The sequence below is a fragment of the Xenopus tropicalis genome, chromosome 10 (assembly GCF_000004195.4).
Source record: "Xenopus tropicalis strain Nigerian chromosome 10, UCB_Xtro_10.0, whole genome shotgun sequence".
NCBI lineage: Eukaryota > Metazoa > Chordata > Amphibia > Anura > Pipidae > Xenopus > Xenopus tropicalis.
In genome coordinates this window covers 7,848,215-7,863,863 of record NC_030686.2, presented here as the reverse complement: position 1 = coordinate 7,863,863, position 15,649 = coordinate 7,848,215, and the positions used below count along the sequence as shown (strand labels likewise).

Below are 15,649 nucleotides of genomic sequence, written 5' to 3'. Positions count from 1 at the left end.
TATAGTGAGGACCCCTTGGGGGGTGTGGGGCCCTTGAGGCGGTAGCCCCAGTAAGCCTTGCACCCCCCCAGTCCAACCATCTCCAGATTTCTAATCCTGGAGCCCCGAGGCTGCCCCCATTCTGCGCCCACTACCCCCCCTCCCATTGCTCAGTATGGGAGCCCCTCAGTTTGTACTGCCCTATGCCCTGGCCTGAGTCCGACCCTTGGCTGATGGAGGTGTTTACTAAGCATTTGGCTAATAATCTCATTTTCCGTTATCAAAAAAGACTTCTGTAGCTTTAAGGTGGCCATACACGCACCGATATTATCGTACGAAACCTCGTTTCGTACGATAATCGGTGCGTGTATGGCATGTCGGCGAGTCGACTGATATCGCAGGAAGCTGCCGATATCGGACGACTCGCCGATCGGACAAGTTTGAAAATTTTGATCGGGGGCCATAGAAGGCGTCTGACCAAAATTCTCCCTTCAGAGCTGAATCGGCAGAAGGAGGTAGAAATCCTATTGTTTCTACCTCCTTACCTGCCGATTCAGCCCTGAATGGTGTGTGGCGGATCTTACGATGTTTCGTGCGACCGATGGTCGTACGAAACATCGTCAGATCGCCACGTGTATGGCCACCTTAAGGCAGCCTTACACAGGCAGATTTCAGCTGCAGATTTGGGTCCTTCAGACCAATTCTGCACGCAGGCTTGATTTTCCATCAGATCGGGAACCACATTGATGTGGCCCTCGGCCCGGTGGCCCATATACCTGCCATTGAAACAGGTGGCGACCTCTCCATGTACCACACTGTGTATGGCCACCTTTAAAGGGATGAACTTGAATGGATCTCCACCTTGCTACAACAGCTCTCTGTATAGGGTACACCATTTCTAGCCTTTTAGTTACTGTACTACACAAGTAAAGTAACTCTCCTGTATCCAGGGAGATTATATTGTCAGTTGCCCGTAGGGGGGGGGGACATCATCTCTTATATAGTGTATATAGTAGATGTGCTTATCTTGTTTAACATGAGGTCTTTTGCAGCTGAAACCATTATTCTCTTTTTTAATTGGCTAAAATCTTATTTGTTTTATTTTCATTTACAAAATATATATGTATATCAGGAAATAGTAACATTCAGGCGCTCACCCTTCTGATCTCCCCTTGCAGTTCAATCTCCAGGGTCTGCAGGGTGCGTTTCAGATCCTTGATCTGGTTCCTGCTGTTCTGCAAGGCCTCCGTGTTAGAGTTCACCTCCTGCTGTACAGATGATGACTGGGGAGATAAGATAAGTGTTAGACTGACAGGTGGAACATAAGAACTATCATTTGATGGAGCAGAATATGTAATGTTTGTATTTAAAGGGGTGGTTAACCTTTAAAGGGACAGCTGGGGTGTTTGCTACAGAAACCCTACTATAGTTTATATAAATACCCCGCTGTGTAGCCCCGGGGGCAGCCATTCCTGCACTGGTACAGCTGGGGTGTTTGCTACAGAAACCCTACTATAGTTTATATAAATACCCCGCTGTGTAGCCCCGGGGCAGCCATTCCTGCACTGGTACAGCTGGGGTGTTTGCTACAGAAACCCTACTATAGTTTATATAAATACCCCGCTGTGTAGCCCCGGGGGCAGCCATTCCTGCACTGGTACAGCTGGGGTGTTTGCTACAGAACCTACTATGTTATATAAATACCCCTGTGTAGCCCGGGGCAGCCATTCCTGCACTGGTACGGGGGTGTTGCTCATATAAATACCCGCTGTGTAGCCCCGGGGGCAGCCGTTCCTGCACTGGTACAGCTGGGGTGTTTGCTACAGAAACCCTACTATAGTTTATATAAATACCCCGCTGTGTAGCCCCGGGGGCAGCCATTCCTGCACCGGTACAGCTGGGGTGTTTGCTACAGAAACCCTACTATAGTTTATATAAATACCCCGCTGTGTAGCCCCGGGGGCAGCCATTCCTGCACTGGTACAGCTGGGGTGTTTGCTACAGAAACCCTACTATAGTTTATATAAATACCCCGCTGTGTAGCCCCGGGGGCAGCCATTCCTGCACTGGTACAGCTGGGGTGTTTTGCTACAGAAACCCTACTATAGTTTATATAAATACCCCGCTGTGTAGCCCCGGGGGGCAGCCATTCCTGCACCGGTACAGCTGGGGTGTTTGCTACAGAAACCCTACTATAGTTTATATAAATACCCCGCTGTGTAGCCCCGGGGGCAGCCATTCCTGCACTGGTACAGCTGGGGTGTTTGCTACAGAAACCCTACTATAGTTATATAAATACCCCGCTGTGTAGCCCCGGGGGCAGCCATTCCTGCACCGGTACAGCTGGGGTGTTTGCTACAGAAACCCTACTATAGTTTATATAAATACCCCGCTGTGTAGCCCGGGGGCAGCCATTCCTGCACTGGTACAGCTGGGGTGTTGCTACAGAAACCCTACTATAGTTTATATAAATACCCCGCTGTGTAGCCCGGGGGCAGCCATTCCTGCACTGGTACAGCTGGGGTGTTTGCTACAGAAACCCTACTATAGTTTATATAAATACCCCGCTGTGTAGCCCCGGGGGCAGCCATTCCTGCACCGGTACAGCTGGGGTGTTTGCTACAGAAACCCTACTATAGTTTATATAAATACCCCGCTGTGTAGCCCCGGGGGCAGCCATTCCTGCACCGGTACAGCTGGGGTGTTTGCTACAGAAACCCTACTATAGTTTATATAAATACCCCGCTGTGTAGCCCCGGGGGCAGCCGTTCCTGCACTGGTACAGCTGGGGTGTTTGCTACAGAAACCCTACTATAGTTTATATAAATACCCCGCTGTGTAGCCCCGGGGGCAGCCATTCTTGCACAGTATTTATAATGGTTTCCAAGTACCTGATGACTGTACCATTCTGAAGCCTCCCTACGGTTCTTCTCAATGAGTGTTTCATACTCCTTTCTTATTTCTGCTATGGTCTTGGCCAGATCTACTGATGGGGGTGCATCAATTTTCACATCTACTGAGGCGCCTTTCTTCTGAAACTGGGCGAGCTTTATATCCTTTGGTGTAAAGCAGAAAAAAGAGAGTAATTAGAAGATAAAATAACATTTTTAAAGATGATTCCCTTTTCTCTGTAATAATAAAACAGTACCTGTACTTGATCCCAACTAAGATATAATTACCCCTTATTGGGGCAGAACAGCCCTATTGGGTTTATTTCATGGTTAAATGATTCCCTTTTCTCTGTAATAATAAAACAGTACCTGTACTTGATCCCAACTAAGATATAATTACCCCTTATTGGGGCAGAACAGCCCTATTGGGTTTATTTCATGGTTAAATGATTCCCTTTTCTCTGTAATAATAAAACAGTACCTGTACTTGATCCCAACTAAGATATAATTACCCTTATTGGGGCAGAACAGCCCTATTGGGTTTATTTAATGGTTAAATGATTCCCTTTTCTCTGTAATAATAAAACAGTACCTGTACTTGATCCCAACTAAGATATAATTACCCCTTATTGGGGGCAGAACAGCCCTATTGGGTTTATTTCATGGTTAAATGATTCCCTTTTCTCTGTAATAATAAAACAGTACCTGTACTTGATCCCAACTAAGATATAATTACCCCTTATTGGGGGCAGAACAGCCCTATTGGGTTTATTTAATGGTTAAATGATTCCCTTTTCTCTGTAATAATAAAACAGTACCTGTACTTGATCCCAACTAAGATATAATTACCCCTTATTGGGGGCAGAACAGCCCTATTGGGTTTATTTAATGGTTAAATGATTCCCTTTTCTCTGTAATAATAAAACAGTACCTGTACTTGATCCCAACTAAGATATAATTACCCCTTATTGGGGGCAGAACAGCCCTATTGGGTTTATTTCATGGTTAAATGATTCCCTTTTCTCTGTAATAATAAAACAGTACCTGTACTTGATCCCAACTAAGATATAATTACCCCTTATTGGAGCCAAAACAATCCTATTGGGTTTAATTACTGTTTGAATAATTTTTTTTAGCAGACTTAAGGTAGGAGATCCAAATTGCCGAAAGACCCCTTATCCAGAAAACCCCAGGTCCTGAGCATTCTGGATAATGGGTCCCATACCTGTACCATTTATTATTTATTTATTTATTTATTATTATTATAATTATTATTACATTGTGCATCTATGAAAGTGGGGTATTTTGGGGGGGCAAATGTAATGGCTTATCCAATAAAAGGTTTTATGACTTATGCTGCGCAATTTTGTAAACTATAAAAAATCCAATTATTTTGCCCATTAGTGGGTGAGTTGCTAAATACTTTTGCAAACATTTGCTCTATATGTTCCCATCTCACATATTTTTCCATTATTGGCTTATTACATTCTCTGAAAACCAGAGTCTGTCTACTGTGTGCAGAGCAGCAATAACAATGGCGGTGGATGGGGTTTATGTTGCAAAAACAAGTCATTCTGATCTGGGGTCCAACAAAGTGAAACCCCCCAGAGATGGAGCTTCATAGGACTTAGGGGGGTGGATTTAGCTGCTCAGAATTGTGGCCTAATGGGAGAGCACTCTGACGTAGGGTTCCCAGATCCCTGGAAAATTCAGGGACATGTTTAATAAATTCATGAAACTGTTCAAAGAACCTCCACTTTTTAGCTATAGAAGATGCACCCTAAGGATTGTTTTACCCCAAAATTACTTTGGATAGCCCATGGGCCTCCAATTGGACAGCTCTGAACTAAATGGTACCTGATAAGCCAGGTCTTGGTTTATCATGTACATTAATGGAAGCCATGGCATCAGGAGGTAATTATATCAGAAGCAGATCCATCGTGGTTACCTGATTCCACAAGTGACATTAGCGGAAACCCTTTTAGGGTCACGAAAGCAAGAAGGAAAAGAATTCTTGATGAGGAAGAGAGAGGTCTACTTTGATCTCCCAGGGTGCATCTGATTCAGCATGATATTGTTCCTAAAGCTGGCCAAACACGACGATTCAATATAAACGTTATGATGTTTGGGCATCTTCAAAGGAGCCCTATCAAAATGTTCAGTCCTGCCCAATCGATGAGATGACTAATATCCAAGGTTTTAACCAATATCAGTCGCCTCGTCTCCCACCATAAACGCGCAGATTATCGTTTCGTACAATAATATCGGTGCGTGTATGGCCACCTTAAGCCTCATGTAAGTAAGAAAAATGTTGGCTCTAGAGCAGTGTTCCCCAACCACTGGCAACATGTTGCTCCCCAACCCCTTGGATGTTGCTTCCAGGTGCCCGTTTTTGAATTTCAAGGCAAGTTTTGGTTGCATAAATACCAGTTGTACTGCCAAACAGAACCTTCTGTAGGCTGCCAGTGCCTATAGGGTCTATTAAGTAGCCAATTATAGCTCCTATTTGCACCCCCAGGAACGTTTTTCATGCTTGTGTTGCTCCCCAACACTTTTTCCATTTGTATGTGGCTCACAGGTATAAAAGGTTGGGGATCTCTGCTCTAGAAGTACTAGAAGTGAGTGGTCTAACCTCAGTTCCTAGGGGGAGGGACTAATAGAGACAACTTTATAGCTCACTAATGGTTATAGGAAGGATTTTTTTAACTTAGCGTGCTACAGATAAGAGAATGTTTCCTACTCTGAGGGTAGACTTGGCATTTGGTTTACATAGGGCTGAGCTGCTATTCAAAGATTAATGGACCATATTCTTAATACTTGATATGCCCCAGCAAGAATGAGGGTGGGGGGGTAGTTGAGCTGGGAAAAGGACAGCAGTTTTGGACTTCTAAATAAGTCACCAAGACATACTATCACCATATGTAAGCAAAAGATACAAAACAGGACCAAGTTCCTTCACAGAAGAAGCTCCTTATGGGTTTAGACTTGGAGAACACTAACTAAACTAGGACGTTTACCTCTTCGTGGCCCATCCGCATGTAGATAAGTTCTTTTCTCATTCCTTCGACTTCCATCTCTAGATCTGTCCGTACAATGGTGAGATTGTCCATTGCTCTGCGCAGGCTTTCCAAGTCACCTTCCAGGGCTGTACGGATAGTTTTCTCTGTTTCATACCTTATCGGAAAAGCAAAGAGATATTTCTTGGCATGTATATTTTCATTTTAAAGGATAAATAAGCAATTTATTTTGAAATTCCCTAAAATTACTCTAAAAAGTCCTTGGAATAACATAGCTTTCTTCCTATGAGCAGATTTATTTTGTTTCTCTATTACACCCAGTTCAGCTACAGCTCTTTTACTGACTTCCTTGTCTGGTGTGAAGCTCCGCCTTCTTTTGCTTTCTGAGTGCTTCTTCTCTTTCTGACTATGAAGACCTCAAAAAGGTGCCTACTGGGCATGCTCACTGCCTCTGTTCCAATTCAAATCAATCAGGCATGTGAAGTAGGCACCTCTTTGAGGTCTTCATAGATGGAGAGAGAAGGAGGGCTCAGAAAGCAAAAGGGGTGGAGCTTCATGCTGGACAAGGAAGTAACTAAAAGAGCTGCAGATAAATTGGCTAAAATGAAATAAATCTGGATGCAGGGGGAAAGGTATGTTACTCTGGAGGCTGCACTGAGTAATTTCAGAGATAAAAAACAAAGGTTTACTTATATAGAAACAAAATATTCTTATTGCAACACAGTAAAGGAGGAGTTTTGCCTATCTAGGCAGTGCCATTTTCTCATCTGTTCATAAAGAAGGCTGACAGTTGTCAAACTTAATTAATTGCTTGAGGAAATATTGACAAAAGAACAGCGTAACGAGCATCAGTTTCTGGAATTCGGCGATGGAAAACATAGAATGTTCCGCCCATCAATGGGAATTGGGTACAGAGAAAGGACTTTAATCTAAATCATGTAGGCAAGTACCATAGGGAAGGGGCAAGGGAAATTGCCTGGCGGGTATCGGCCTAGCCAGTAATACCAGCGGGGTTGGGAACTGTATTACAAATTTACTTGCATTGTAGTTGCTGGTAATTTGTAATACCTTTTCTCCGCCCCCCCGGACCGCCTCTGATCCACCCCCAGCCCGCCCCCTATCCCCTCTAGCAGCTCCCTTTCTAGCCATTAAACTACTTCACCTCGAATGCGGCCCACTGACTTCCTGCCCCACCCCCATTAAAGGAGAAGGAAAGGTACAAACTCAGTAAGCTTTATCAGAAAGGTCTATGTAAATACAGCCATAAGCACTCACAGAAACGCTGCACTGAGTCCTCTGTCAAAAGAAACAGGATTTGTTGTCTCTTTGTTTTCCTGTGCCAGAGACATGCAGCTCTCTGCTCTCTCCCCTCCCTCAAGAATGCTAAGAACTCATTCCCCACCCTTAGGAATGTGGATGTGAGCCAATCAGCAGGAAGCTGACTCATAGTCTAACTAACTGAGCATGTACACAGGTCTTGGCATTGGTGCAGGAGTGAGGCATTATGGGAACTTTCTTTACACAGCTCAGCCCTATGAGGCTTTTGATCATCTGAACAGGAGAAATATGGGGAGACTTAAGGGCACTATTGAGCCAACTGACGGTATGCCTGCAGCTTGATATTAACTCTTTATTAGCCTTTCCTTCTCTTGTAACATTGTTAATCCACCTGTCATGGACCCGCCCCCATTGACCCCCCCCCTGCCCTGGCCAATAAGAAGAAGCCTGAGTTCAACAACTACACCTACTGATGCTGGGGAACCCTGGAGCTACGGCCCATCTGGACCTGGTGGTAGCTCTATGGTTTCCAGCAGTCGGGTTTCCTCAACATGGCGCCCCAGACTTGTACCCAATGAACACATTTTAAACCCAACTTGCACTTGAAGCCCAATGACTTTACAGTGGAATTATGGGGAAAGCTCTGCCTTATGGTTATATCCATGCCAAATTACACTTTGCAGGCTGCACTGGTCTGTTATTGACCCCTTATGTGTATCAAAGCGATTTGCTCTATTAGAGGCAGCTCCGTGCCTACCCATAATCCTTTTATTGAGGATGTTAAAAGATCTATGGAAGTTATAAAATAGTTAGAACATGCTTGTTTAAATAAACAAGTGCCAAATCACTCCCTTTTTTTCCCCAGAATTCCCCCAGTCGCATCCTTCCTATGGTTACCTCATCTGTGACCTTGATGCTACATTTATAATTAGGGTGCAACATTCCTGTCAAAGGGGATCTGGCAGTGAGGGAATGTCCCCTCCTAGTCTGTGTTTACTGCCAATACCGGTCCCGTGGCTTTGCCTGTTTATCAGTGTTTTCGTTTCTGCTCTGATTCACTCGGAATGTTTTGGCTGCACGGGGAAAGGCTTTCCCTATATCCTGGCTTAAGCTTCTGATTTTAGGGGTCGACATGTGGGTAGACATTTTGCCCTAGGGGCGGGGCAGGCGTGAAGAGGGAGGGAAGGGCGGAAGGCACTGTGCAGGCAAACTGCAGGTTTTAAGACACAATGGAAATGGGGGATTATGTAATAAAGTGTCAAACTGCCTGCAGCAACCAATCAGCAGGTAGCATTATAGTCACCTCCTAAACATTTCATGTTTAAATGATTCCCTTTTCTCTGTAATAATAAAACAGTACCTGTACTTGATCCCAACTAAGATATAATTACCCCTTATTGGGGGCAGAACAGCCCTATTGGGTTTATTTCATGGTTAAATGATTCCCTTTTCTCTGTAATAATAAAACAGTACCTGTACTTGATCCCAACTAAGATATAATTACCCCTTATTGGGGGCAGAACAGCCCTATTGGGTTTATTTAATGGTTAAATGATTCCCTTTTCTCTGTAATAATAAAACAGTACCTGTACTTGATCCCAACTAAGATATAATTACCCCTTATTGGGGGCAGAACAGCCCTATTGGGTTTATTTCATGGTTAAATTATTCCCTTTTCTCTGTAATAATAAAACAGTACCTGTACTTGATCCCAGCTAAGATATAATTACCCCTTATTGGGGGCAGAACAGCCCTATTGGGTTTATTTCATGGTTAAATGATTCCCTTTTCTCTGTAATAATAAAACAGTACCTGTACTTGATCCCAACTAAGATATAATTACCCCTTATTGGGGCAGAACAGCCCTATTGGGTTTATTTCATGGTTAAATGATTCCCTTTTCTCTGTAATAATAAAACAGTACCTGTACTTGATCCCAACTAAGATATACTGTAATTACCCCTTATTGGGGGCAGAACAGCCCTATTGGGTTTATTTCATGGTTAAATGATTCCCTTTTCTCTGTAATAATAAAACAGTACCTGTACTTGATCCCAACTAAGATATAATTACCCCTTATTGGGGGCAGAACAGCCCTATTGGGTTTATTTCATGGTTAAATGATTCCCTTTCTCTGTAATAATAAAACAGTACCTGTACTTGATCCCAACTAAGATATAATTACCCCTTATTGGGGGCAGAACAGCCCTATTGGGTTTATTTCATGGTTAAATGATTCCCTTTTCTCTGTAATAATAAAACAGTACCTGTACTTGATCCCAACTAAGATATAATTACCCCTTATTGGGGCAGAACAGCCCTATTGGGTTTATTTCATGGTTAAATGATTCCCTTTTCTCTGTAATAATAAAACAGTACCTGTACTTGATCCCAACTAAGATATAATTACCCCTTATTGGGGGCAGAACAGCCCTATTGGGTTTATTTAATGGTTAAATGATTCCCTTTTCTCTGTAATAATAAAACAGTACCTGTACTTGATCCCAACTAAGATATAATTACCCCTTATTGGGGGCAGAACAGCCCTATTGGGTTTATTTCATGGTTAAATGATTCCCTTTTCTCTGTAATAATAAAACAGTACCTGTACTTGATCCCAACTAAGATATAATTACCCCTTATTGGGGGCAGAACAATCCTATTGGGTTTATTTCATGTTTACATGATTTTTTTAGTAGACTTAAGGTATGGAGATCCACATTATGGGAAGATCCCTTATCTGGAAGACCCCAGGTCCCGAGCATTCTGGATAACAGGTCCCATACCTGTACCACAGTTTTGCCCTAAAACACCTTTCCCTTGAGAAGCAGAAATCAAAACAGGGTGTATATTTTTACGTTTTATAGTAAAGGCACCTAATAAGACTGTACTTAACTTAACTGGGCATTGTGGGTGCCACACAGGGTGCAGTTAAACAATAACTGTGCCAAAAATATCTAGGCAATTCCGCTATGACAGAGAGAGTTAGTGAATGGCTGTAGATGGCAGTTGCACAAATACATGAATTATATAAGCAAGATGATGTGTCCTGGGCAGATGATCAAGGCAATAAACTGCGCATTTATCTTAGAAATAACGAAGCAAGTCATGGGCCAAACATTGAATAAAAGGCATTGCAGACACATAAAAAGTTTCACTAGATCTACAAAAGCAACTTTCACATTAGTGTGTGTCCTTTATATGTGTTAGATAATTTCTCCTTAGTGTTTACACATCCACACCTGGTCTGTGAAACGTATGCCGTGTGATGGCTTTTCCCAGCAGAACATTCCCTAGGTGAAGACCTCCCACATCAACACGTGGTTGCTAAGTAGCCCACAACTCACACAATTCCAAGTAACTGCACCATGAGCTGGCCAACAATAAAACAAAATGATCAACAAGAACCATGAAATGTTAGGGGAGTTACATTAATGCTAGGGAATGTTGAATACTTGGCCACCACCTTAGAAGTGCTAGTCAACCTCAGATGGTCTCATCCAGATTCCAGATCACACACCTGGGGGGGTTAGGCACTCATCCTATTGGAAGTATATTGCAAGGCATTGGTACAGCAGATTATTTCCATGGGTAAAGACCTTCACATCAACATGCGCCAGCTGAGCAGCCCACATTCCATGCAATTCCAAGTAACTGCTGACCAACAACAAGAGGAAATGGTCAACAAGAACCATGAAGTGTTGGGGGAGTTACATTAATGCTAGGGAATATGGAATACTTGGCCACCACCTTAGAAGTGATGGTCAACCTTTTACCAAAGGGTCCCAGCAGATTGAAGTTCCATAAAACAAAAGTCACTTCCAGAGCACACATCTGGGGGCATTGGTGCAGCAGAACATTCCCTAGGTGAAGACCCCCACATCAACATGTACCAGCTGAGCAGCCCACATTCCATGCAATTCCATGTAACTGCACCATGAGCTGGCCAACAAGACAAATTGATCAACAAGAACCATGAAATGTTGGGGGAGTTACATTAATGCTAGGGAATGTTGAATACTTGGCCATCACCTTAGAAGTGATGGTCAACCTTTTACCAAAGGGTCCCAGCAGATTGAAGTTCCATAAAACAAAAGTCACTTTAAGAGACACATCTGGGGGGAAGGGGGTCAGGCACTCATCCTATTGTAAGTATATTGCAAGGTATTGGTGCAGCAGAACATTCCCTAGGTGAAGACCCCCACATCAACATGTAGTTGCTGAGCAGCCCAAATTCCATGCAATTCCAAGTAACTGCACCATGAGCTGACCAACAACAAGAGGAAATGATCAACAAGAACCATGAAGTGTTGGGGCAGTTACATTAATGATAGGGAATGTTGAATACTTGGCCACCACCTTAGAAGTGATGGTCAACCTTTTACCAAAGGGACACAGCAGATTGAAGTTCCATAAAACAAAAGTCACTTCCAGAGCACACATCTGGGGGCATTGGTGCAGCAGAACATTTCCTAGGTGAAGACCCCCACATCAACATGTAGTTGCTGAGCAGTCCACATGATCAACAAGAACCATAAAATGTTGGGGGAGTTACATTAATGCTAGGGAATGTTGAATACTTGGCCACACCTTAGAAGTGATGGTCAACCTTTTACCAAAGGGTCCCAGAAGATTGAAGTTCTGTAAAACAAAAGTAATTTCCAGAGCACACATCTTGGGCATGGGGGGTGCCAGGCACTCATCCTATTGTGAACACCCCCACATCAACATGTAGTTGCTGAACAGCCCAAATTCCATGCAATTCCAAGTAACTGCACCATGAGCTGGCCAACAACAAGAGGAAATGAGCAACAAGAACCATGAAATGTTGGGGGAGTTACATTAATGCTAGGAAATACTTGGCCACCAGCTTAGAAGTGATGGTCAACCTTTTACCAAAGGGTCCCAGCAGATTGAAGTTCCATAAAACAAAAGTCACTTCCAGAGCACACATCTGGGGGCACTGGTGCAGCACAACATTTCTGAGGTGAAGACCTCCGCATCAACATGTAGTTGCTGAGCAGCCCACATTCCATGCAATTCCAAATAACTGCACCATGAGCTGACCAACAACAAGAGGAAATGATCAACAAGAACCATGAAATGTTGGGGGAGTTACATTAATTATGGGGAAAATTGAACACTTGGCCACCATCTTAGAAGTGATGGTCGACCTTTTACCAAAGGGACCCAGCAGATTGAAGTTCCATAAAACAAAAGTCACTTCCAGAGCACCCATCTGGGGGCATTGGTGCAGCAGAACATTTCCTAGGTGTTGGGGGAGTTACATTAATGCTAGGGAATATTGAATACTTGGCCACCACCTTAGAAGTGATGGTCAAGCTTTTATCAAAGGGTCCCAGCAGATTGAAGTTCCGTAAAACAAAAGTCACTTCCAGAGCACACATCTGGGGGCATTGGTGCAGCAGAACATTACCTAAGTGAAGACCTCCGCATCAACATGTAGTTGCTAAGCAGCCCACATTCCATGCAATTCCAAGTAACTGCACCATGAGCTGACCAACAACAAGAGGAAATGATCAACAAGAACCATGAAGTGTTGGGGGAGTTACATTAATGCTAGGGAATATTGAATACTTGGCCACCACTTTAGAAGTGACGGTCAACCTAACCAAAGAGTCTCAACAGATGTTCCATAAAACAAGTCACTACCAGAGCACACATCTGGGTGGGTCGGGCACTCATCCTATTGTAAGTATGTATGCATATGCTCCCACCTACATGCTTACATACATCCCTTTCATCTTAGTATATGGCCCCTCCTTGTACATATCTATGGAGGCCAAGGTGTGTCTATGCCTACTCTATATATTTCTATGCGCATTACAAGATACGTTCCAAGCTCTAAAAATACATTGAGGTTCTTGTATCTTCATGTATTTATAAGAATGATACTTTGGCGCTGTAAACTTTACCATATTTCATTCTCATGTATTAAATCCCAGGCACACACTGGAGCCTATTCATGTTGTGAATAATGTGCTTTTTTTCCTTTTGATATAGAAGGGACACATCGTAACTCGTAAAAGATTTCCAAGCCAGTTGGCTATACCCACTCCCTTCCTCTTAAACAACGGGGTGTGTTTCCTACAGGTAGAATATATAATCATTCTATAAAAAGCCCCGTAATTGAATTGTTTTACACAGTGTCTTAATGATAATGCGGAATAAGAGGTTACATCATGTCTGCACCTATGTAAGAATATTCATTTTTATGTAATGTAATTATGATGGAATGTAACATTGTGTCATGAATTCCATGAAACAGAGTAAGTTATAGTTTATATGGAAGCTGTGGTGTAGGATACCGTATTATGCATTGCCTGGGCACATTAACCCTTACAAAAGCTTGGTAGCTACCAATGGTGGTCCCTTTATTGCAAAGGGAAGGGGTGCCCCCATTATACACATAGAAAAGAACCCCTCTTGAATTTTAAGCTCTTTGAACAGGCACTATATAAGATAAATGAAGATGATGATGATGATGATGATGATGATGATAAAGCTGTGTACTTCCCTGCAATTTGCTTGATACTGGTGATACCTACTATTAAGCGGATCTTTGCACCAATAAGCCCACCTAAGGTGGGTTATATCGGTGTAATCCAATCATTTGGCCCTCAAATTACAATGATGGGAATAGGACCTTGTCGAAATGAGAACTGCATCAGCTGCATCAACTCAGCCATCTCCGATCCAATGGGAAAATCAAACCTGCTCGGTCAACATTTAGCCAATTTTGGGCCAGATATTGGTTGGGTAGGCTCATCGGGGGTCCCCAAACACGAACAGATAGAAAGGACTGATTCGGGTGTGAAGGACCCAAAATGGCAGCTTACATTTGCCCAAGTGTGGGCACCTTTAGCGTGAAGACACACTGAGCTACTAGTAGCAGCTACTTTTTAGGGGTACTAAGGGTGAAGACACACAGAGCTACTAGTAGCAGCTACTTGTCACGGCTACTAAAACAGACAATGCTGATCATTTACTGATAATTGTCTCTACGTGTGTTTAGCAGAGGCAATTCTCAGTATTGTCTATGGCAGGGGATTTTCTGGAGTTTAGTAGCCATGAAAAAGTAGCTGCTACTAGTAGCTCTGTGTGTCTTCACCATAAACTCCAGAAAATACCTTGCCATAGACCAGTGTTTCTCAGCCTTCCTAATGCCGTGACCCTTTAATAAGACCATCGGAAATATGTGTTTTCCAATGGTCTTAGGCGACCCCTGTGAAAGGGTTGTTCGACCCCCCAAAGGGGTCCCCATAGACAATACTGAGAATTGCCTCTGCTAAACACACGTAGAGACAGTTATCAGTAAATGATCAGCATTGTCTGTTTTAGTAGCCACATTTTAGTAGCTCCATGTGTCTTCACCCTTAAGGTGGCCATACACGAGCCAATTGTAGCTGCCGATATCGGTCCCTTTAGACTGATTCAGCAGCTTATCGGCCCATGTAGGGGCACAAACGATGGCCTGCCCAACCGACGTTTGGCCTGAAATCGGGCAGGCATCGATCGGGCAGGTAAAAAGATTTAGTCGGATCGGGGACCACATCGGCCTCTCATAAACTGACCATTGTGTGACTGTGGGCCAATTGTAGCTGCCGATATGGGTCCCTTAGACAGATTCGGCAGCTTATCGGCCCATGTAGGGACAGAAATGAGGGGCCTGGCTGACCGATATCTGGCCTGAAATTGGCCAGATATTGATCGGCCAGGTTAGAAAATTCAGTTGCATCGGGGACCGCATTGGCTCATTGATGGGGTCCCCGAATCGACTGCCCCATTGCCGCTGTTACAATTCAATCGCCTACATGTTACCCGATATCACGCCCACCCGTAGGTGGGGATATCGGGTGAAGATCCGGTCGCTTGGCGACATCTGCCCGTGTATGGGCAGCTTTAGACTCGTAAATAATAAGCGTCATTGTGGTGGGGGCGAAATGCTTATGCAGAAACTAGGAAAGTGTCTCCATGTGAACACATTAGTGGAGAAGAAACCCCCGCCATACTGTATTTGTATGGAAAACAGCAGGAATCATGGAAAGCAAGCCAAAATTTGTTTTAATTTTTAGAAACCGAATTAGAAAGATAAACAACATCCATGTAAGTAGCAAACGACTGAGAAGCCGAATGGTTAGTTGGTTAATATAACAACATTGACAATGAGTTGCTATATTGACTTACTTGCGTTTGAAGGCATCGAAAGCTAATTTTGCATTTTCCATCTGTAGTTTTATCTTTGCTCCATTCATGTGTCCATCTACAAGCTGTGGGATAAACGTAAATATTGGTTACTACTGAAATTCAAACTCCATCCCAGCTGCCAGTTTCTCTATGTCAGGGGACCCCAGACCTTTTTTACTCGTGAACCACATTCAAATGTAAAAAGAGTTGGGGAGCAACACAAGCAAGGTTCCAATGGTGCCAAATAAGTGCTGTTATGGGCTATTTGGTAGCCCC

General features: G+C 43.5%; 1 protein-coding gene across 1 annotated transcript in view; it reads right to left on the bottom strand.

Moving 5' to 3' along the window:
- Window positions 1-15,649, bottom strand: part of krt23 (keratin 23) — a 38,494-nt gene that overhangs the window by 6,343 nt on the left and 16,502 nt on the right. Inside the window, exons 2-5 of the mRNA XM_031894430.1 lie at window positions 15,374-15,456; window positions 5,888-6,044; window positions 2,871-3,035; window positions 1,137-1,262 (exon numbers count right to left, since the gene is read on the bottom strand). Of these exons, the coding sequence (XP_031750290.1) occupies window positions 1,137-1,262; window positions 2,871-3,035; window positions 5,888-6,044; window positions 15,374-15,456 (531 nt within the window). The remainder of the gene's footprint in view (window positions 1-1,136; window positions 1,263-2,870; window positions 3,036-5,887; window positions 6,045-15,373; window positions 15,457-15,649) is intronic.